The following is a 21,703-nucleotide window of genomic DNA, read 5'->3' as shown; positions in this document are numbered from 1 at the left end:
GGCAGTTTTATTCTCAAGTCCCTTCCTAATTATGCCTAATATAGAGTATGCCTTTTGTACAGCAGCCACACACTGGAGTGACATTTTCATCGAACTGTCCACCACAACCCTACAAGGCCATCGAGTCCAACCCCCTGCTCAAGGCAGGAATCCACCCTAAAGCATCCCTGACAGATGGTTGTCCAGCTGCCTCTTGAAGGCCTCTAGTGTGGGAGAGCCCACCACCTCCCTAGGTAACTGATTCCATTGTCGTACTGCTCTAACAGTCAGGAAGTTTTTCCTGATGTCCAGCTGGAATCTGGCTTCCTTTAACTTGAGCCCGTTATTCCGTGTCCTGCACTCTGGGAGGATCAAGAAGAGATCCTGGCCCTCCTCTATGTGACAACCTTTCAAGTATTTGAAGAGTGCTATCACATCTCCCCTCAATCTCCTCTTCTCCAGGCTAAACATGCCCAGTTCTTTCAGTCTCTCTTCATAGGGCTTTGTTTCCAGACCCTTGATCATCCTGGTTGCCCTCCTCTGAACACGCTCCAGCTTGTCTGCGTCCTTCTTGAATTGTGGAGCCCAGAACTGGATGCAATACTCTAGATGTGGCCTAACCAAGGCCGAATACAGCACACCATTAAAATTTAATTGTAAAAATGCAAATACTTAATAAAAATACCATTGCACCTGCTTTCAGTCCCTGACATGTCCAGAAAACGGACTTTGAGTAGAAGGGCTAGAGAAGACCCCTGCCGAAAACCTTTAGAGCGTCCACTGGTCAAGGTCGAAGAATACTTGGTTAGTTGGATCCATAAGGCATCTCTGTATGTTAGGACATATTTTTGTTTGCTTGTCCTCCCCCACCCACGGCTCTTTACTGAGAAAAGGATCAGACAAGGGCATATTAGCTCTAGTATTAATGGTGTTCCTACTGAGATCTTTAAGGGTCTCTGCACATTGTGATGGAGTGTCTAAGTTTGACCAAGAGTTCCGTCTTGGTGCCATTTGCATGCCATGTTTGTTGAGCAAAGGTGGTTGGTGGGCACTTGATTGTCAGGCTCCAATGCCTGAGCATCTTTGGAAAGTATAACCCCCTTTTTTTTTGGAGGGGAGGAGATGAGATTTGGGGTCTGCCTAGGTTACTCCAGTTGATCTTGGGCATTAGCGTTTGCTAAGTATTACGGGTTTTTAATTGCTTACCTGCATTAGGCCTGCAATTTTTGCATTGATTGATGAGTGCAAGTGATCACTGAGAGCTCAGTTCACTACCACAAGATGTGGTGATGGCCAACAATTTGCATGGCTTTAAAGGTGGGTTGGATAAATTCTTGGAGGAGAAGGCTATTAATATCTACTAGTCCTGATGATTGTGTGCAACCTCTAGTATAAGAGGCAGTAAGCCTGTATACACCGTTGCTGGGGAACATGGGTGGGAGGGTGCTGTTGCACTCATGTCCTGGTCGACAGCTGGTTGGCCACTGTGTGAACATCATGCTGGATTGGATGGATTCTTGGTCTTATCCAGCATGGCTCTTCTTATAGAATCATAGAATAGGAGAGTTGGAAGGGGCCTATAAGGTCATCGAGTCCAACTCCCTGCTCAATGCAGGAATCCACCCTAAAGCATCCCTGACAGAAGGTTGTCCAGCTGCCTCTTGAAGGCCTCTAGTGTGGGAGAGCCCACAAACTCCCTAGGTCACTGGTTCCATTGTCGTACTGCTCTAACAGTCAGGAAGTTTTTCCTGATGTCCAGCCGGAATCTGACTTCCTGTAACTTCAGCCCGTTATTCCGTGTCCTGCACTCTGGGAGGATCGAGAAGAGATCCTGGCCCTTATGTTCTTAATTAATGCCTTTTTCTCCGTCAGACGCACACACGCTTTCACATTCTTCATCAGCGATGGGTTCTTGAGGGACTTCCTTCTTACGGCTCATATGGCTACGCTGACTGTCATCCCTGTGATAAACATAATGGAAAATATAAGTTTAATAGGATGTTTCATTCTGACCTGTGTCTGGAAGGTTGTTCGAAATGTTTTTGAGTTATTTCCTGCTGAAGAGACACTGTCCCCTTTCTATAGGGGGACTCTAAATGTGCAGTTTTGCAGAGTGTGTTTCCATTCTAATCGCAGAATTAGTTACTTAAAAGCCAGGCGTTTAATCAATTAGAAATATTTCAGTAGCTTAGAATGCAATCCTATGGATGTTTAGACTGAAAAAAAGTCCTACAACTCCCAGGGGGGAATGCTGGGAGTTGTAGGCCGTTTTCCTGTCTAAACATCCATAGGATTATGCCCTTATAGCACTAAAATTTATGCAAGTGTTTTAAAAAAACATTATAACCTGAACTCAGGGATGGATTGAGCCAGCCACCTAAATGCATTCGTTTTCTATTTGCCTATTCTAACAGAGCGTCTGTTGTCATTGTCACTGTCGGAAGTAGCTCAGCAATGCAATCCTGAATACGGAATAACGGGCTCAAGTTAAGGACATGGAATAACGGGCTCAAGTTAAAGGAAGCCAGATTCCGGCTGGACATCAGGAAAAACTTCCTGACTGTTAGAGCAGTGCGACAATGGAATCAGTTACCTAGGGAGGTTGTGGGCTCTCCCACACTAGAGGCCTTCAAGAGGCAGCTGGACAGCCATCTGCAGGGATGCTTTAGGGTGGATTCCTGCATTGAGCAGGGGGTTGGACTCGATGGCCTTGTAGGCCCCTTCCAACTCTGCTATTCTATGATTCTATGAATATGTCTACTCAGAAGTAAATCCCTTTGCATTCAGTGGTACTTGCTTCCAGGTAATGGGGGTAGGGTTGCAGTCTAAAATATCTGGGTTTGCATGGGCGAAAGCGACCTGGGTGCTCAAAAATAGTGGTATCCTTTGGTTTTTAAAGACTATTCTGAGGGTCATGCGGACCTTCCAGTCCCTACTGTAGCATGAAACAGTACAAATGCGTTGTTGTTGTTTTGAAAGAAAGAAAAAAATCACAAGTTAGCCAACATTATACAGATTTCTTTTCTTCTTTTTTTTAAACTGTACATGTCAGTGCATGCTGGTGGCTCTGGCGTCAGTGGGGTGGTGAATCCGCTCAGGGTTTCAGTCAGAACCAGTCAGAACTCGAAAGGAGCTGTCCTCTAAAGGAGCCAACCTTGGATAGTTCCGTTGGAGTTCTGACTGAAACCTGGAGCAGATTCACCGCCCCACTGACGTTGGAGCCACCAACCTCCATTGGTATACGTCATCAAAATAATAATAATAATAAAGATTTCCAAGCGATTGGCTCCTCTCTCCTTTGAACATGTGCTTCAACTCTCTTTTCCCAGAAGCAAGTTGTATTGCATTGGGGCACTCTTCAGTCTTCCCGTCTCTCCTCCAGCCCCCCAGCCCCCCACCCTGCCATCCTTGCTCCGCTCACTGCACACCAGTGTGCCAGACTCTCCTTGTCCGTTCCAGTTTTGCCGCTTACTAACCTTGATCTTTTCCCCAGTGGCTGCCTTATCACCAGAAGGCAATCTAGAGTCTAATCCCTTTTTATGACAGGTTTTTTATGCTCCCTCCAGTCAATACACTCGCCCAATTGCTGGCCTTGCGCAACATTTTCCAGGGAATAGAGACTCTTCCTCTTTCCCCTCCTTGCTTTCAGCAGAGATGCCTCAAGGTTAGAGTCTGGGTGGTGAAAGCCACGCAAGGAAGAATGAGGCAGAGAATTAAAAGAGCGGCGTTCCCAAATGGGCATCAAAACCTGGCCCACGCCGGACCTTTTCTTGAGCAAACTTCCCGGATTGAAAGCAAGGACATTTGGGTTCTTTTGGAATACCTGCCCTTGTGCCAAGGATCATGGCTTGAGTCTACCCATCCCATATTGTACATTGCTGAAGGCGTTTCTCTAGAGAAACGCCTTCAGCAATGTACAATATGGGGTGGCAAATGCAGCTGGCAAAATGCAGGCCAGTAGCAAATAAAAGGCAGAACTGCTCAACTCTTAGTTTGGCTCGACGTTCTCCCAAAAAGAGGATCTGTGTTCCATATGGCACAGGTGACAAAAAGGCTGAAGCTGCAGAAGGGCAGCTTGTGCTTGACAGACGATCTAAGCACCTCAAATGAGTTCAAGTCCCCAGAACAGTTGCATCCTCGAGTATCGGGAGAGCTAGCAGATGGACTCTCAGAACCTCTGTCTATTCCCCTTGAGAAATTCTGGAGAATGCGTGACGTACCGGAGGAGTGGAGGAGGGAAAAGGTTGCCCCTATCTTCAAAAAGGAAGATCCGTGGAATTATGAACTAGTCAGTCTGCATCAATACCTGGGAAGATTCTAGAGCAGATTATAACGTGCTTGATCCGTGCGCACCTTGACACTAATTCAGCTATCGCTGGAAGCCAGCATGGATTTGTCAAGGACTCAATGATCGAAGTGGCCCCTTCCAATTCCATGATTTCAGGTAGTTGGAGTTGACAATCCGGCGTTCTTCAGATAGTTTGGACTACCGCTCCCATCAGCACCAGTCGTCATGGGAGTTTTGATCAGGGTTTATGGGAACTGTATTCCAGAACATCTGGAGAGCACCATGTTGTCTACAGTTATAAAACTCTCTGTTTCTAGGGCTCTGAAGTAGCCCGACCCGCACTGCTTTTTGGACTGAGGTGTGTTTAGTCACTTGCACTGCAAGATCTCTCTTTTTTAAAAATGTCAAAATGTTTAATGGAATGATTTATCTCCCAGTGCAGCTGGTTTCACTTATTGCAGAACAGCTGGAACTCCAAACACATTTAACAATATTTACAATCTGGCTTGTTAGGAGGGGTTTTGATGCGCATGCGTTGATGTGTGGGCACACTAGAGTCAACAGGCACTTCTTGTACATCTTCAGAGATTTATTTTCCAGAGATCCAGAGCTTCTCTACACGCAGGAAAAAACAGGAAAAATCCCGCAACCTTACGGTGGTTTTCATCCTCATGGTATTCCCACCATCGTGACACGCTCCTTCACATGCGACCATGAGATTTGGAATTGAATACTTCCCTTCTTGGAAAGGCCCCATTAGACAGTGCCATCTAGTGGTGGAGAGATCCCTCAATATCCCGGATAATACCACATTATCTCTGCCTTTTTAAAATGCGTGATTTCCAGGGGATAGCACAGGCGACATCCTGGCAATTGATGACATCATGAGATGGACCTGCAAACTTCTCTGAGTGGCCAATCATCACCGTTCCATAAATCTCTTGTTTAGAGAAGCTCCTAGAGAAGAAGCATAATAAATTCTTCTGCTGCACTTGTGTGCACACTAGGAAAATGATGCAAGGGCACCCTCAACATTTTGTAGGGCCTTTGGGCTCCTCCGTCCCTCAATGAGTCATCGTCCTCATCACCATTGTCACCAGCTTGTCTTGTTCCTCATCATTGCTTGCTTCCTTGACAGACAGAGAGCCAATGAGCAAGGAGGCAGCGGCATCTCCTGCTCCTCTTCCTCACCACCAACGTTGTCTGGGCCAGAGCGAGAGGCAGGGAAACAAGAAGGTTGCATTGGTGAAGAGGTGGAGCAACTCCAGGGGGTTCTCATTCATGGGCCCCTGCTGGAGTGTAGACAAGTGCCCAACCAGTCCTACCCTTGATGCTGGCCCTGCTCAGTGGTTCCATGTGGTTGTAGATCACAAGCTGAATATGAGCCAACAGTGTGATGTGGCTGCAGAAAAAGCAAATGCTATTTGGGGCTGCAATAATAGAAGTACAGCTTCCAAATCGCACAAGGTACTAGTTCCCCTCTATTCAGCCTTGGTTAGGCCTTATCTTGAGTACTGTGTCCAGTTCTGGGCACCACACTTCAAGAAGGACGCAGACAAGCTGGAGGGGGTTCAGAGGAGGGCAATGAGGATGATCAGGGTTCTGGAAACAAAGCCCTATGAGGAGAGACTGAAAGAACTGGGCAGGTTTAGCCTGGAGAAGAGAAGATTGAGGGGAGACATGATAGCACTCTTCAAATACTTGAAAGGTTGTCACACAGAGGAGGGCCAGGATCTCATCTCAATCATCCCAGAGTGCAGGACACGGAAGAATGGACTCAAGTTATAGGAAGCCGGATTATGGATGGACATTAGGAAAAGCTTCCTAACTGTTAGAGCAGTACGACAATGGAACCAGTGACCTAGGGAGGTTGTGGGCTCTCCCACGCTAGAGGCATTGAAGAGGCAGCTGGACATCCACCTGTCAGGGATGCTTTAAGGTGGATTCCTGCATTGAGCAGGAGCAACCTCAATGGCCTTAGAGGCCCCTTCCAACTCTACTATTCTATGATTCTGTGTAGGGTGGCCTGATAGATATAAAAGGGCAGTGCTCCTGTGCCTTTAATAGTTGTGTAGAAGAGGGAATTGTCCTACCAGCTATGCCTCCTGAAATCCCCTCCTTCACACGGCCACAAAAGGCACAAGAGCCCTGTCCTCGTTTGCCCCCGGCTGCTCTAGCCCCACGGCCGGCGCTCGGGTTCCACTCGGTGCGGCACGCCTGCCCTACAAGCTGAAACCCGCTGACTTCTGCAAGGGAAGTGCTTCTGAACGGCATTACTTCCACCTAAATTGTCCCTTGGCCGGCCGGGCTCCCTGACCGTGGGTCCGTTGGGATTAAACTTCACAAGCTCCCGTTGTTCCCCGTGCAGCCGATCGGGACTGATTAGGGCGGACTGGGAGAGATTTGTTGAATAAATTCAGCATGACACAGATTTCTGCCGCAGTTCCCTTTGTATGCAGTGCTCTTGGCTCTCCGGGGCAGGGAGAGACCGGAAAACTGTGCCAGAGAGAAGAAAGACAAGTGGTTCCCCTGCCTGCTCCTTCTCTAAACTGTGAATGGTTGGATCTGGCAACCTGGAAAGGGGACCGCTGCTTTCCTCAACCTGCGCAAACGTTACACCTTTTAAAAGCCGAGTTTGTGGAAGATTCGCACCCACCCATTTCATCCCCCACCTGACCCTCCTCCACTCCAGCCCCCTGGACTGGAATCCTCTCTGGAGAATTTTGAGCTTTCTGAAATAACCTTAGAGGTGTTTTAGTTCAGCGTTGGAGGGTGTCTGTATGGAAACGCAGCGTTGGAGACACGGACGATGCATGTGGAATCATGAATTGCAGCCAGCTGTACAAACCTGTGGCTTATTTCCTTTGCGTTCTTTGTAAATTTGGGGCTTGCATTCAGGGATCTGCCGCTGATGGCTGGCCTTCGTAGCCAGGCTAAAAGGCGTGGTTGCCAGGCCCTTGGTCCTGGACATGCTGTGCTCTCAAAATACTAGAACCCAATGGGGTCATCCCATGAAGCTGAACCGTGGGAGATTCAGGACAAATAAAAGGAAGGACTTCTTCACGCAGTGCAGATTTAAACCATGGAATTCACTACCACAAGACGAAGCGATGACCACCAATTTGGCTTTAAAAGGAGGGTGGACAAATTCCTAGAGGAGAAGGCTATCAATAGCTACTAGTCGTGATGGCTATCTGCTACCTCCAGTAGCAGAGGCAGTAAGCCTGTGTACACCAGTATCCAGAGAACATGGGTAGGAGGGTGCTGTTGCCCCCATGTCCTGTTTGTTGCTTCCTGGTCAACACTTGGTTGCCCACTGTGTGAACAGAGTGCTGGACTAGATGGACCCTTGGTCTGATCCAGCATGGCTACTCTGATGCTCTTGTGAGTTCGCGCCTCCTGTTATTAGGTTAATAATGGGTTAATTTAGATCAGGAGAAGGCAAGCTGGATCCCATCTCATTTTTTGGACTATAGCACCCATCAGGCCCAGCCGGCATGAGCAGTGGTCAGGGATGATGGGAAATGTAGTCCAAAACGTGTGCTGGGACCCAGCTCGCCTACCCCGGCATAGATCATGTAAACATCTGGCCACCCCAAATACTACTTGTCTAGAAAGCTTTCAGATCCTACTGAAATCACACCCCAAGCCTAGCTCCAGCTTGTACTGCTTCAGCCTGGGGCACAGTGATGGTTTGCATCGATTTGTCCTCTCTGGCAGAAGAGTTTTTGCTTTGGGGAGTGGACTTTTTAAGCGTTTGCTCTGGAGTGCCGACGGTGGGGTCCTGTGCTTGATTCGCATGGGCCACAAGTGTATCGCCACGGATTGGAAATCAGTGTGGGCCTAGGGTGTCTCTTCCCACTGCTCCTGGATTACTGGACCATCTTGTGATTAGATCAGCGATTTGCACACTGTTTGCTGCGAGGGGAGGTGAAGGGTGCCTGGAAAAGACTTTCTACTGTTAGTTTTACCCTACCCTGTGCCTGCTTACCCTACCCTGTACCTGTTTGCATTCTCTTCCCCTCCTTATTGTTTTACTATGATTTTATTAGATTGTAAGCCTATGCGGCAGGGTCTTGCTATTTACTGCTTTACTCTGTACAGCACCATGTACACTGATGGTGCTATATAAATAAATAATAATAATAATTTCCTTCAGTCATATGCCAGCACGTGGTGCACAGAAAAGAAGATGCACCATTAGGGTGACCATATGGAAAGGTTCCTTATGCATAGGGTGACCCTATGGAAAGGAGGAGAGGACTCCTGTATTTTTAGCAGTTGTATAGAAAAGGGAATTTCAGCAGGTGTCATTTGTAGGCATGTCGCACCTGGTGAAATTCCCTCCTCATCACCACAGTTAAAACTGCAGGAGCTATACTAGAGTGACCAGATTTAAAAGAGGGCAGGGCACCTGCAGCTTTAACTGTGGTGATGAGAAGGGAATTTCACCAGGTTCTTCATATATACAGATGACACCTGCTGAAGTTCCCTTTTCAATACAGCTGTTAAAGATACAGGAGCCCTGTCCTCCTTTCCTTATGGTCACCCACCGTATTGGATGCATGTGAACCTCTTCAAGTGGGAGTTCCTGTGCAGCACTGAAATCTCATGCACACACACAGGGAGAGTCCATCACTAGCAGAGGAAACCCCAGGTAGTGCCACTTTCAGTGGGGCAGAGTTGGCTAGGGTGACCATATGAAAAAGAGGACAGGGCTCCTGTCTCTTTAACAATTGCATCAAAAAAGGAATTTCAGCAGGTGTCATTTATATATATGGAGAACGTGATGAAATTCCGTCTTCATCACAAGTGCAGGAGCTATACTAGAGTGACCAGATTTGAAAGAGGGCAGGGCACCCAGAGGGCACTCTGCTATTCTATGATTACTCTGCTATTCTATGATTCTATGTCAAGGATGCTTTAGGGTGGATTCCTGCACTGAGCAGGGGGTTGGACTCGATGGCCTTGTAGGCCCCTTCCAACTCTGCTATTCTATGATTCTACCTGCAGCTTTAACTGTTGTGATAAAGAGGAAATTTCACCAGGTGCGACATGCATACAAACGACAGCTGCTGAAATTCCCTTTTCAATACAACTGTTAAAGATAGAGGAGCCCTGTCCTCCTTTTCTTACGGTCACCCTAGGGTTGGCTGCAAGAAATGGTGTGGTGGTTTGTACCCCTGACCTAGGCAGTGACGTTATCCCAAGAGAGGGAGTAAGGAGGCACTAGGATTTCCTGACTCAGCTTGTTCTATAGTTCACAAACGTGTGGTGTTCCCAATAGAATCATGAATGCCCAGAAATGCCTGGACAATGGGGAGCATGGGATGCATAGGAGACAGTACTAGGTGATGTGCCCTGCAGATGCAAAAAGGGATGGCCACCCATTGTCCTGGGAACCGGTCGAGAAGATAGGCTTAAAATCTCTTCTGACTGTTGCGTGAAGCGGGCCTTCAGCTTTAATCTAGAACAAACCTTTACCCAGGCTTCCCAAACTTTGAGCTACTGGGGGGATTAGATCCTCAGAGGCTTTGTTGTTCAGGGTCACACATAGAGTCTCCAGGGGAAAGGAATTCCAAAAATGTGGAACGGCTGCCTGAGAATGCCTCTCTAGTATCCTTGTTGTTTGCGCTTGCATGGATGTTTCTGTTTGCAGGGTGTCTCTGTTAATGTAGGCGTGATAACTCCCTTGGGACACTTTGTCTCTAAGGCATTCCCGCTGGTCTCTAAGGGCTCAGCCCCAGCCTTGGGAATGAATCCACTGAAACACCCTTCCATATCCCTCCTCAAGAACCCACCTTTTATTTTATTTATTTATTTATTTATTTATATAGTACCAACAATGTACTTGGTGCTGTACAAAATATACAAATAAATATATTTCCTTTTCCAAGAAACCTTCGTTCCCACTCCATACTGCAGGGGCAGGTAGAATCGGATCTCCTGATAGATCTCCGAGGGGTTGGCAGTAGATCACCAAGGGTTTCTGACAACCATTACCCAGAGGACCTTCTCTTCTGCTGCTCCCAGACTGTGGAATGGCCTGCTGGGAGAGATTCTCCAATTTAACAGTCTTTCTTAAGAAAGCCATAAAGACTGATCACTTCCGGCCGGCCTCCCCAGTCGAATTTTAAGATGTCTGGCTGTTATTTAATAATAGGGTGACCATATGAAAAGGAGGCCAGGGCTCCTGTATCTTTAACAGTTGCATAGAAAAGGGAATTTCAGCAGGTGTCATTTGTAGGCATGCAGCACCTGGTGACATACCCTCTTCATCACAACAGTTAAAGCTGCAGGTGCCCTGCCCTCTTTTAAATCTGGTTACAGTATAGCTGCAGTATACCTCCTGCAGCTTGAACTGTTGTGATGAAGAGGAAATTTCACCAGGTGCTACATGCCTACAAATGACACCTGCTGAAATTCCCTTTTCTATGCAACTGTTAAAGATACAGGAGCCCTGGCCTCCTTTCTATTATTATTATTATTATTATTATTATTATTATTATTATTATTATTATAAAATAAAAGCTGTGGGGGACCATAGCACACTGGAAGAGCAAGTTGTGAGTGAGAGTGAAAACCTCTTGGTTTTGGGGATGTCTTATCCAGGCTGACTTAAGTCAGCAAGTTATATTAGAGCAGAATTTCCGTGGGGGGAGTTCTTCCCTTTTACCCAGCTCATAAGCCTAATGTCCCCCATCCCCACAACCCCTTTTCTTCAGCTTTGAGGCTGCATTGTGCAGAAATGGCCCTTCCCCCCAAGGTGAAATTGGAGGAGGGGGGAAAGCTGCTTCCCCCCCACACACACACACACCTTGGTGCCTGGCCCCTGTCTTCTCCCACTGCCTGTCCCCGAGCAGCGATTCTTCCTCTGCTTTCTTGGCTGACTGGCAGCTCTGTGTGTGTGTGTGTGTGAGTGTGAGCGTCCCTGTGTGGTTTCCCCTAAACGTCTTTTTTTCTTGGAAAATAAGAGCCCGGCAGGAGGGCCAATGACCACAAGTCCCCCACCCCCACCCCGCAGTGCTTGACTGCTGGATGAGCAAACGGGGCAGCTGGAAACATTGAGCGTTCTGGCGGAAAATGGTCAAATGGTTGTGACTCTTCACATTCGAGGCAAGAAAGGAAACACGAGAACTGAATCAAAGGGAGGTTGAGCTAGTCTGGGGTTCAGTTTCCCCGCAGCAGCCAGCCTGGCGCCTCTGGAAGCTTGCAGACAGGGTGCGAAGCTTGCAAACGGGGCACGTTTATCCCTGGCATCTGGGATTCAAAGGTAGACTGCTGCTGCTTGTGGAGGTTCCACTTTAGCAGCCGTAGTGAATAGCAGTGAATTGACTTGCCCTCTGTGAAATTTGCCCATTCCTCCTTTTATAAAGCCATCTAAGCCGCCAAGGGCAGCTGGCTTTCTCCTCCTCTGCCTGAAAATTTGGAAGTGGCATGTGTGCCATGTGCGTACAGCGTTATGTATACTCCGCTTCGCCTATGCACCTGTGACAGGAGGCTTGAGCCGCTCTGTGTGTATACGTACAGTGTACGGTGACAACCTCCGCGTGTGATGATACATTCGTGGGGGGCACACAGCTTCTGGCCTGGAGGTGACATCCAAGGATATAACCGTCATCATCAGAAGTGCCACCTTTTCGGATTCGGAGGGCAATGTGCAGTGATAGTACCCCAGTTTCTCATGCCTTCTGCAACTGGTTGAGACTGGGGACAAGTAATAGCGCTTAGTATTGCTGAAAGTGGTTTGGGAGAAGTTATGCTCCCTGTGGCATGCACAGCACCCATTCCTTTTGGTCAACTTCAGGCCAAACAGGCTTTGTAGGTTTCGGGGAAACCATTCAAAAACCTGCTGAGTCTGTTTGCCAGAGGCAATAATGGGATGAGCAAATGCCCCGTGAGCAGGGCTGTCATGGGTGGTTTCGAGGGATCTAGGATCTACCTCCAGCTTGATTGGGTTAGGGTGACCATATGGAAAGGAGGGCAGGGCTCCTGTATCGTTAACAATTGTATTGAAAAGGGAAATTCAGCAGGTGTCGTTTGTATGCCTGCAGCACCTGGTGAAATTTCCTCTTCAACACAACAGTTAAAGCTGCAGGAGCTATGCTAGAGTGCAGGGCTCCTGCAGCTTTCACTGTTGTGCTGAAGAGAGGATTTTACCAGGTGCTGCCTGTGTACAAATGACACCTGCTGAAATTCCCCTTTCAATACAACTGTTAAAGACACAGCAGCGCTGTCCTCCTTTTTATATGGCCACCCTAGCTTCGGTAGAAAGGCCCAAACTCTCTCCCTGCTGAGCAGAAGCGCCTTGCAAGGCCTCAGTGCAGCAACCCCCAGAAGGAACATCTGGAACGGGTCACCGTCTGAGCCAGGGGCCCCTGCCCCCAATTTGAGAGCAAGCCCTTTGTTTTTCTAGGAGAAATCGGCACGGCCCGTACGCCGCTCTCCGTGCAAAGGTTGCTCCTCTCCCAGTGCCAAAACGGTCAGGCTTCTCGGCTTTTCTTTCACGCGAGGAGGGCCTCCTCCCTCTGCGGTCTGAGCCTCCTGCTGTTCCCCTGCAACACCCCCACCGTCCTGCCTGCCTTGCTAACGTCTCCTAGCTCTTTGGTATTCCAGACCTGGGGAAGACGGAAAGGAACGGAAGCCAGGCCCTTGAACACTTGGCAGGGCCTAAAAGGACAGGCTGAGTGTAACTGCTGACCCCTCATCAGCTCTTTCCTGTTCGAAGGCCGCTGCTGGAAGATCCTAAGGACAGGAGGGGAACTCTAGATGTCATCTGGTCCAACCCCCTTTCTCTGAGAATGGACCCTCTGTCCCCTCAAGCCGTTCCAAACCGCTTCAGCCGCATGACTTGCTGGAAATCATTCTCTGAACCATGGACCGAAAGTCATTTTCTCGTTTTATTGCTTTATTATACTAATTAAGCAGCGGATGCCAACCCTTAAGGGGCGGAAGGACGTAGTTACAGGCCTGTCAAAATGGTCATACATCCTATATGCTGATAGTAAAATCGTTCTTTGTGTGTTGACAAAATTGGTACCATCCACTCACGAAAGGCAGGCTTTGGTGGACCCCGAGTTTGCAGAAATATAAAATAATCTTTGTGGGGGGAAGTTTAGGCCTCATTGGGCTTGGGATGCTGACTGGCTGTTGTGGAGGAGAGGAGGGGGAAACAGGTAGGGGGGTGGAATGGAATGGAATATCCTGTAAGGGGGCATGGCTGGCTGGAACCCTGAACTTCAGAATCCAATATAAACTTCTCCTGTTGACCTACAAAGCTTTTCACGGTCTAGCTCCTTCCTATCTTTCCTCTCTCATCTCACACTATTGCCCCGCTCGTGCTCTTCGCTCCTCTGATGCCATGTTTCTCACCTGCCCAAGGGCCTCTACTTCCCTTGCTCGGCTTCGTCCATTTTCTTCTGCTGCCCCTTACGCCTGGAACGCTCTTCCAGAACATTTGAGAACTACAAGTTCAATCGCAGCTTTTAAAGCTCAGCTAAAAACTTTTCTTTTTCCTAAAGCTTTTAAAACTTGATTTTGATCTGACTTTTATACTGTTCGTTTTACTCTACCCTGTGCCTGTTTGGTGCATTCTCTTCCCCTTCCTATTGTTTTATTATGATTTTATTAGAATGTAAGCCTATGCGGCAGGGGTTTTGCTATTTTATTGTTTTACTCTGTACAGCACCATGTACATTGATGGCGCTATATAAATAAATAAATAAATAAATAAATAAATAAATAATAATGAACTTAACACTGCAGCATTTTGTTGCAGGCTCCATTTGTGGCACCATATTTGGAAGTTGCCCAGATTGGAAGGTTCTGGCATGTAGAAAGCCAGTAGCCTGTTCCCACCCTTTCCTCAAAGCTATGCAGCACTTTGGCACCGAACGCCTTCTGGTATTGGGGGGCCCAGTGACATGCTTCTGTTTCCCAGAGCACCCTGGCTGAGATGCCCGTCCATTCCCTGGAGCAGGACTGAGGGCACGTGGGTCCCTCTGTGAGCCAGGAGATATGCAGCGCAGCTCCTGCTCAGCCTCTCTCAGTCCCTTTTTCGTAATACGCAACCTCTGAGTCACAGAATGGATTAGCGGCGGATCCAGGACCGGCCAGGCAAAACACTCCTTCCCGCAAGCCGTTGTCAACTTGTGGAATTCTCTGCCGCAAGATGCGATGGTGGCCCTGGGCTGAGGGGGCTTTAACATGAAGCAGTGGGGGCAGGGTGGGGGGGCAGGCCTGTTAGCCACGAGAGCTAAATGGAACCTCCAGGGTCAGAGGCAGTATATCTCTACATCTCAGTTGCTGCGGGGGGCAAACGGGTGTTATTGCCTTTGAGTCCTGTTTCTGGTCTTTGGTGATAAATGATAATGGCATTTATACCATGTGCTTTGAGTCTTCAGAGTGCTTCATGTATCACAACAGTGTCGTGAGGTAGGCCAGCATTTTCAGGCCCATAGTCCAGATGGTGGGGCTGAGACTGAGAGAACGAGGACTTACCTCAGGCCCAGTGGAGGCTGGTGGCTCCGATGTCAGTGGGGCAGTGAATCCGCTCCAGGTTCTGACTGAAACCTGGAGCGGATTCACTGCCCCACTGACATCGGAGCCACCAGCCTCCACTGCTTAGACCACCTAGTGAGCTTGTGGCTGAGATGAACCCGATCCACAGCGTTGGAAGGGAGCTTGGAGGTCACCTAGTCCATCTCCTCTCAATGCAAGATGCAGCTGCCACATCCCAGACAGACTGCTGTCCAGCCTTCTTTTAAAGGCCTCTGCTGTACCTCATGGGCGTTTCGGGCCTGGCCCGACCTGACCCAGCCGCACCACCCAGGCCCATATGGCCGTTGGTGAGGTCAGGCTGGCTGGATGGCGCAGATCGCCAGTGCCAACGAGCCCCATCTGCCCATTTCCGGCCTCAGTGCTGGGAGATGCATTGCACTGGAGAACAATGGCTATTGATCCTCCAGGCAGCCTCCTTATCTGCCTGGCATTGTTCTGGATGGGCCTTTTATATCTCTTTGGGCCAGGAAGAGGCCTCCCGGTTTGCTTTGCCTTGACCCCATCCTTTGTCGAAAGAACTAAGGCAGAAAGATGGGAAATGGGGGAAGAGGCAGGGCTGGAGTTTACGAAGGGTGTGTGTGTGTGTGTGTCACCCGGTCCGTTCCCTGGAGTTTATTTCCGTTTCTTCCACCCCTCCTCCCGAATGAAAGCTGAAGTTTCTAGTCCCTTTACTTACAGTTCAGTTAAAGGAAAACAGGCCAGTGACGTTCTAACAGTCTGCCCAATGAGTGGGAAAGCGCTGGGAAGAGTTGCAAACGAAAGAGCACACCACCGCCTGGTTAAAGTCTTAATTTTGTCGCTGTAGTTCAACAACTTTATCTTTCACAGGCTGCCGCTTTGAAATGGTGGGGGGTCGTGGCCATTGTGGGTTGGTTGGTTTGTTTTGCCATTCCTCTGTTGATGAAGAGCGTCATCAGATGGGGGGATCGTGTTTCCTTACCGTCATTTCTCCGCCCCTGCTCCCGTCCCACAATACTTCCTCTTTCTTCCCGGAGAAGGAAGAGGAAATAAACAAAGACCATTTGGCCCATTCAGGGGCCGTTCTTATCGCACCGCTTTTCCTGCACACAGCCAGAAATGGCGGCACGTTCTGTTTCCCCCGCCCCCACAAAAGTCGGATTTTGGGGGGTCTATTTTGTGACGGAAAGAAGGCAAGAAGGAGCAGGAGGCAGACGGCACTAAATACCGTGAGTGGGAAGTAGCGAGTGTGTGATAAAACGCTTGTCTGATGAACCTCTTAGATAGTGAGCATGCACATGCATGTATAAACACACACACACCACCCCAGTATGTAGCCTTTTAGTCTCCACTATTACCACTGCCACAACACTTCTAGCTACAGGGCCAGAGAATAGGCTTTTTGTTTCAACTCTTCTGGTCCCAAGGCAGGAGACGGAACCTGGCTTCTACCCCCGGGGGGCAGAACTAACAGCAAAATCTTTCAGCCTTCCTATGGCTGGCACTGACAGAGCAGAGCAGAGCCTATGCTTGGCTCCTAATGTTGGGTGCAGGAGCTGCACAAGTAGGGTGACCCTATGGAAAGGAGGACCGGGCTCCTGTATCTTTAACAATTGCATAGAAAAGGGAATTTCAGCAGGTGTCATTTGTATATATGGAGAACCTGGTAAAATTCCCTCTTCATCATCACAGTTGAAGCTGCAGGAGCTATACTAGAGTGACCAGATTTAAAAGAGGGCAGGGCACCTGCAGCTTTAACTGTGGTGATGAAGAGGGAATTTCGCCAGGTTCTCCATATGTACAAATGACACCTGCTGAAATTCCCTCTACATCACAACAGTGAAAGCTGCAGGAGCCCTGCCCCCTTTTGTATCTGGTCTAGGGTGACCATATGAAAAGGAGGACAGGGCTCCTGTATCTTTAATAGTTGCATAGAAAAGGGAATTTCAGCAGGTGTCATTTGTATGCATGTCGCACCTGGTGAAATTTCCTCTTCATCACAACAATTAAAGCTGCAGGAGCTATACTGCAGCTATACTGTGACCAGATTTAAAAGAGGGCAGGGCACCTGCAGCTTTAACTGTTGTGATGAAGAGGGAATTTCACCAGGTTCTCCATATGTACAAATGACACCTGCTGGAATTCCCTTTTCAGTGCAACTGTTAAAGATGCAAGAGCCCTGTCCTCCTGTTCATATGGTCACCCTAGCATAAGGAAGTGGATCAAAGGACCTTCGCCACAGGTGATGCAGGCCAAGTAGTCACTGTGCTTGACCGCCACCCATCCTGCCTCCTTTTGCTCAACAGAACTTGTAGCCGGGGCAGGGATGGCTGCGGAAGGAGCAGTGTCTCTCACAGCACGCAGGGGCTGAGATCAACCATCCCCCGGCTCCTTAACGCGCGTGTATCGGGGTGGCCTATTTTGAGCATGTGCACTAAGTGAGAATGAGGCCACTGACCTTTGCCTGAGATTTCTGGCTTTCAGACAAATGATTCTGCCAACTGGTCCAGAGGCTAAAACAACTGATCGTTGTGTGAGTCTTTTCCCTACTGGTTGGTTGGCAGCCCTGTGGGCAGAGAGCATGATGCACTCCATGTGGTTAGGTACAAGAGAGGCATCAAATCGTCGCAGTCGGGTTCGTTACTAAGCATCAGTGTAATGTTATGGGAGCGCTAGAAATACATTGATTTCTGCCCCCTTTCCGCAGATGTGGGGCAGTAGCACCATCAGTACATGTGCTGAGTGCATTGCCTAGGCTTCTGAGTAACTGCAGCACGCTTCTGGACTTCTGGGAGAAGAGGGCAAATATCCAGGCATCCATTCCCTGGCCTCCCCCTCCCCAAATCCTGCTCATCCAGAAGCCAGATCAGGACCTGCTGGTGGATATCTGTGTGACGAGCAAGGGTTCCTGGATCCCTATGGTTTTTAGCAGTGGCAAGAGCAAAAATGACTTTTCCGACCTAACTTAGGCTGCTGAAGTAAGCAGGGGTAGAATAGATTGAGATCATAGAATAGTAGAGTTGGAAGGGGCCTACAAGGCCATCGAGTCTGACCCCCTGCTCAATGCAGGAATCCACCCTAAAGCATCCCCGACAGATGCTTGTCCAGCTGCCTCTTGAAGGCCTCTAGTGTGGGAGAACCCACAACCTCCCTAGGGAACTGATTCCATTGTCGTACTGCTCCAACAGTCAGGAAGCTTTTCCTGATGTCCAGCCGAATCTGGCTTCCTTTAACTTGAGCCCGTTATTCCGTGTCCTGCATTCTGGGATGATTAAGAAGAGATCCTGGCCCTCCTCTGTGTGACAACCTTTTAAGTCTTTGAAGAGTGCTATCATGTCTCCCCTCAATCTTCTCTTCTCCAGGCTAAACAGGCCCAGTTCTTTCAGTCTCTCCTCATAGAGCTTTGTTTCCAGACCCCTGAGCTCAGTTCACTTCCAGTTGTGAAAACAAATTCCTAGGCCCAGAATATGTCCGGAGGCACCCTAGTTCTTTAATTCTAAGTGTTAGGGGTTTTTTTTGGGGGGGGGGGGGCGTTAGCACCTGGCTCTACTTGTTCCATCTTAGGGTTCTGGTACAAACAAAGTAGATTGGACCGGCCTGAAGTCTGTCCATCCCCTGACCGACAGGTGTTCTCCTGATGTGGCTGGACCAGTTTCTTTCCATCTTGTCATGTAGTTGAAAAGCCCTTTATACACCGATGGAGAAATCAGCACTTGAGTCCCAAGGACAGGGATGCTTCTTCGAACCCACCTGTCTGCTCCGCGTCTGCCTGGCCGTGCTCTTGACTCTTTCGCTTTTTTTTCTTCCTTCCCCAGATGTATGGCCGCTACACGCAGGACCTGGGAGCCTTCGCCAAGGATGAAGCGGCCCGCATCCGGCTGCAGCAGGAGCGCTGGAAACCGCCCCCCAAAGAGCGCCTGCGCCCCTCTGAGCTGCTGGAGTATGACCACGGTCGATGCGCCCGTTGCCGGAGTAAGGAGCCCGCCGTGTATCGGGAGAGGAAATGTGCACGTATTCCTGCAGCCTCTTTGAAAGGGAGGCATTGGCGCCATTTAGAAGACACCTTAAACCATGGCTTTAACCACGGTGGTTAAGCCAGAAAGCCTTAGTCACCGTGGTTAAAGCCATGGTTTAAGGTGTCTTCTGAACACGGCCCGGCTTTCTGGCTTAACCACTGTGGTTAAAGCCATGGTTTAAGGTGTCTTCTGAACACAGCCTGGCTTTCTAGCTTAACCACCATGGTTAAAGCCATGGTTTAAAGTGTCTTCTGAACACGGCCCAGCTTTCCGGCTTAACCACTGTGGTTAAAGCCGTGGTTTAAAGTGTTTTCTGAACACGGCCCAGCTTTCTGGCTTAACCACTGTGGTTAAAGCCGTGGTTTAAGGTGTCTTCTGAACACAGCCTGGCTTTCTAGCTTAACCACCATGGTTAAAGCCATGGTTTAAGGTGTCTTCTGAACACGGCCCAGCTTTCTGGCTTAACCAGTGTGGTTAAAGCCGTGGTTTAAAGTGTTTTCTGAACACGGCCCAGCTTTCTGGCTTAACCACTGTGGTTAAAGCCGTGGTTTAAAGTGTTTTCTGAACACGGCCCAGCTTTCTGGCTTAACCACTGTGGTTAAAGCCATGGTTTAAGGTGTCTTCTGAACACGGCCCAGCTTTCTGGCTTAACCCCCATGGTTAAAGCCGTGGTTTAAGGTGCCTTCTGAACGGGGCCATAGTGTGCATCGGGTGTGTGTGTGTCCAAATCCATGTGCAGATGCATGCTCAGCCTTTCATGCTCCTGTGGGGTGCTACATAGTTTTTTTGTGTACAGATAAAATTTCTGCTTTGCTGTCCTTTTATTTATTTATTTCATTCCTATACCGCCGAATAGCTGAAGCTCTCTGGGCAGTTCGCAACAATTGACACCACAAAATACATTATGTACAGTATAAAAGTTTAAATACATTATATCTAAACTTTAATAATGTGCTTAAGGTACATTATAAAGTTTAAAAGTTTAGAACAGTATATAGTAAGAGTAAAAACCAAGATAAAATCTTGCAGCAGCGCAAAGATTTGAAATACATTATATACATTATAAAAGTTTAAATACATTATATCTAAACTTTTACAATGTGCATAAGATACATTATAAAGTTTACAAGTTTAGAACAGTATAAAATAAGAGTAAAGACCAAGATAAAATCTTGCAGCAGCGCAAAGATTTAAAATACATTATATACATTATAAAAGGTTAAATACATTATATCTAAACTTTTACAATGTGCATAAGATACATTATAAAGTTTACAAGTTTAGAACAGTATAAAATAAGAGTAAAGACGAGATAGAACCTTGCAGCAGCGCAAAGATTTAAAATGCAGTGAGAGATTTAAAATAACAGAAGTAAAAGACTAAAATGCCTGGAAAAATAAGACCTTCACCTGGCTCTGGAAAGAGCAGAATGAAGGCTCCAGGTGAGCCTTTCTGGGTAGCTCATTCCACAACCAGGGTGCCACAGCAGAAAAGCCCCTCCTCTTGGGAGCCACCCACCTCACTTCCTTTGGCTAGGGCTCCCGGAGAAGGACCGCTGAGGATGATTTTGGGGTTCAGACAGCTATACTAGAGTGACCAGATACAAAAGAGGGCAGGACCTTAGCTAGACCTAAGGTTTATCCCAGGGTTGTCCTTGCCTGCTCCCGGGATATCCTGTGTGTCATTTACATGAACAGAGATGACCCCGGGACGATCCCAGGATAAACCTTAGAGCCTCGTGTGGCGCAGGGTGGTAAGCGGCAGTTACTGCAGCCGAAACTCTCCCCACAGCCTGAGTTCGATCCCAACGGAAGCTAGTTCTCAGGCAGCCGGCTCAGGTCGACTCAGCCTTCCGTCCTTCCGAGGTCGGTAAAATGAGTACCCAGCTAGCTGGGGGAAAGGTAACTGCGACTGGGGAAGGCAATGGCAAACCACCCCTCTACAAAGTCTGCCAAGAAAACATCAGCGAAAGCAGGCGTCCCTCTAGGAGTCAGCAATGACTCAAGTGCTTGCACGAGAGATTCCTTTCTTTTCTTTTCCTGGCTAAGGCGTAAGGCTCCTGCAGCTTGAACTGTTGTGATGAAGAGGGGATTTCACCAGGTGCTGCATGCATACAAATGACACCTGAAATTCCTTTTTCAATACAACTGTTAAAGATACAGGAGCCCCGTCCTCCTTTCCACATGGTCACCCTACCGGAGAAGGACTGCTGAGGATGATTTTGGGGTTCAGACAGCTATACTAGAGTGACCAGATACAAAAGAGGGCAGGGCTCCTGCAGCTTGAACTGTTGTGATGAAGAGGGGATTTCACCAGGTTCTCCATATATACGAACGACACCTGCTGAAATTCCCTTTTCAATACAACTGTTAAAGATACAGGAACCCTGTCCTCCTTTCCACATGGTCACCCTACCGGAGAAGGACCGCTGAGGATGATTTTGGGGTTCAGACAGCTATACTAGAGTGACCAGATACAAAAGAGGGCAGGGCTCCTGCAGCTTGAACTGTTGTGATGAAGAGGGGATTTCACCAGGTGCTGCATGCATACAAACGACACCTGCTGAAATGGCCCCTCCCATCCCTTACCTGACCTCCGCTTTCTGCTTCTCTCTATTCCTTCCTCCTGTGTTTGTCCATTTTTCTCTTTCTCTGGCTGCCCCTGTCTTTTGCAGAGAAGCGCTCCCAGCCACCTCTAACAATAGGCAGAGTATTCGTGACCTCAGCCTGACCAGCCCAGGGCCTCTGGCTGAATCCTTGGCATAAATTGGGCATGCCAGCACTCCGAGCCAGTGGGAGATACAATTTCGCACTGCTCTTTATTGGGTGCTCGGAGCAGCACAAAGGTCAGAGAGTGTTCACAATATCTCGAGAGCTGGACGCTCCCGCTCAAAACTGACCGG

At 48.5% G+C, this 21,703-nt stretch overlaps 1 protein-coding gene across 1 annotated transcript in view; it reads left to right on the top strand.

The window, feature by feature from the left end:
- Window positions 1-21,703, top strand: part of CLCN2 (chloride voltage-gated channel 2) — a 94,888-nt gene that overhangs the window by 13,225 nt on the left and 59,960 nt on the right. The window contains exon 2 of the mRNA XM_063131868.1: window positions 18,601-18,757. Within this exon, the coding sequence (XP_062987938.1) occupies window positions 18,601-18,757 (157 nt within the window). The remainder of the gene's footprint in view (window positions 1-18,600; window positions 18,758-21,703) is intronic.

The sequence above is a fragment of the Elgaria multicarinata genome, chromosome 8 (genome assembly GCF_023053635.1).
Source record: "Elgaria multicarinata webbii isolate HBS135686 ecotype San Diego chromosome 8, rElgMul1.1.pri, whole genome shotgun sequence".
NCBI lineage: Eukaryota > Metazoa > Chordata > Lepidosauria > Squamata > Anguidae > Elgaria > Elgaria multicarinata.
This window is presented reverse-complemented; position numbering and strand designations above follow the sequence as displayed.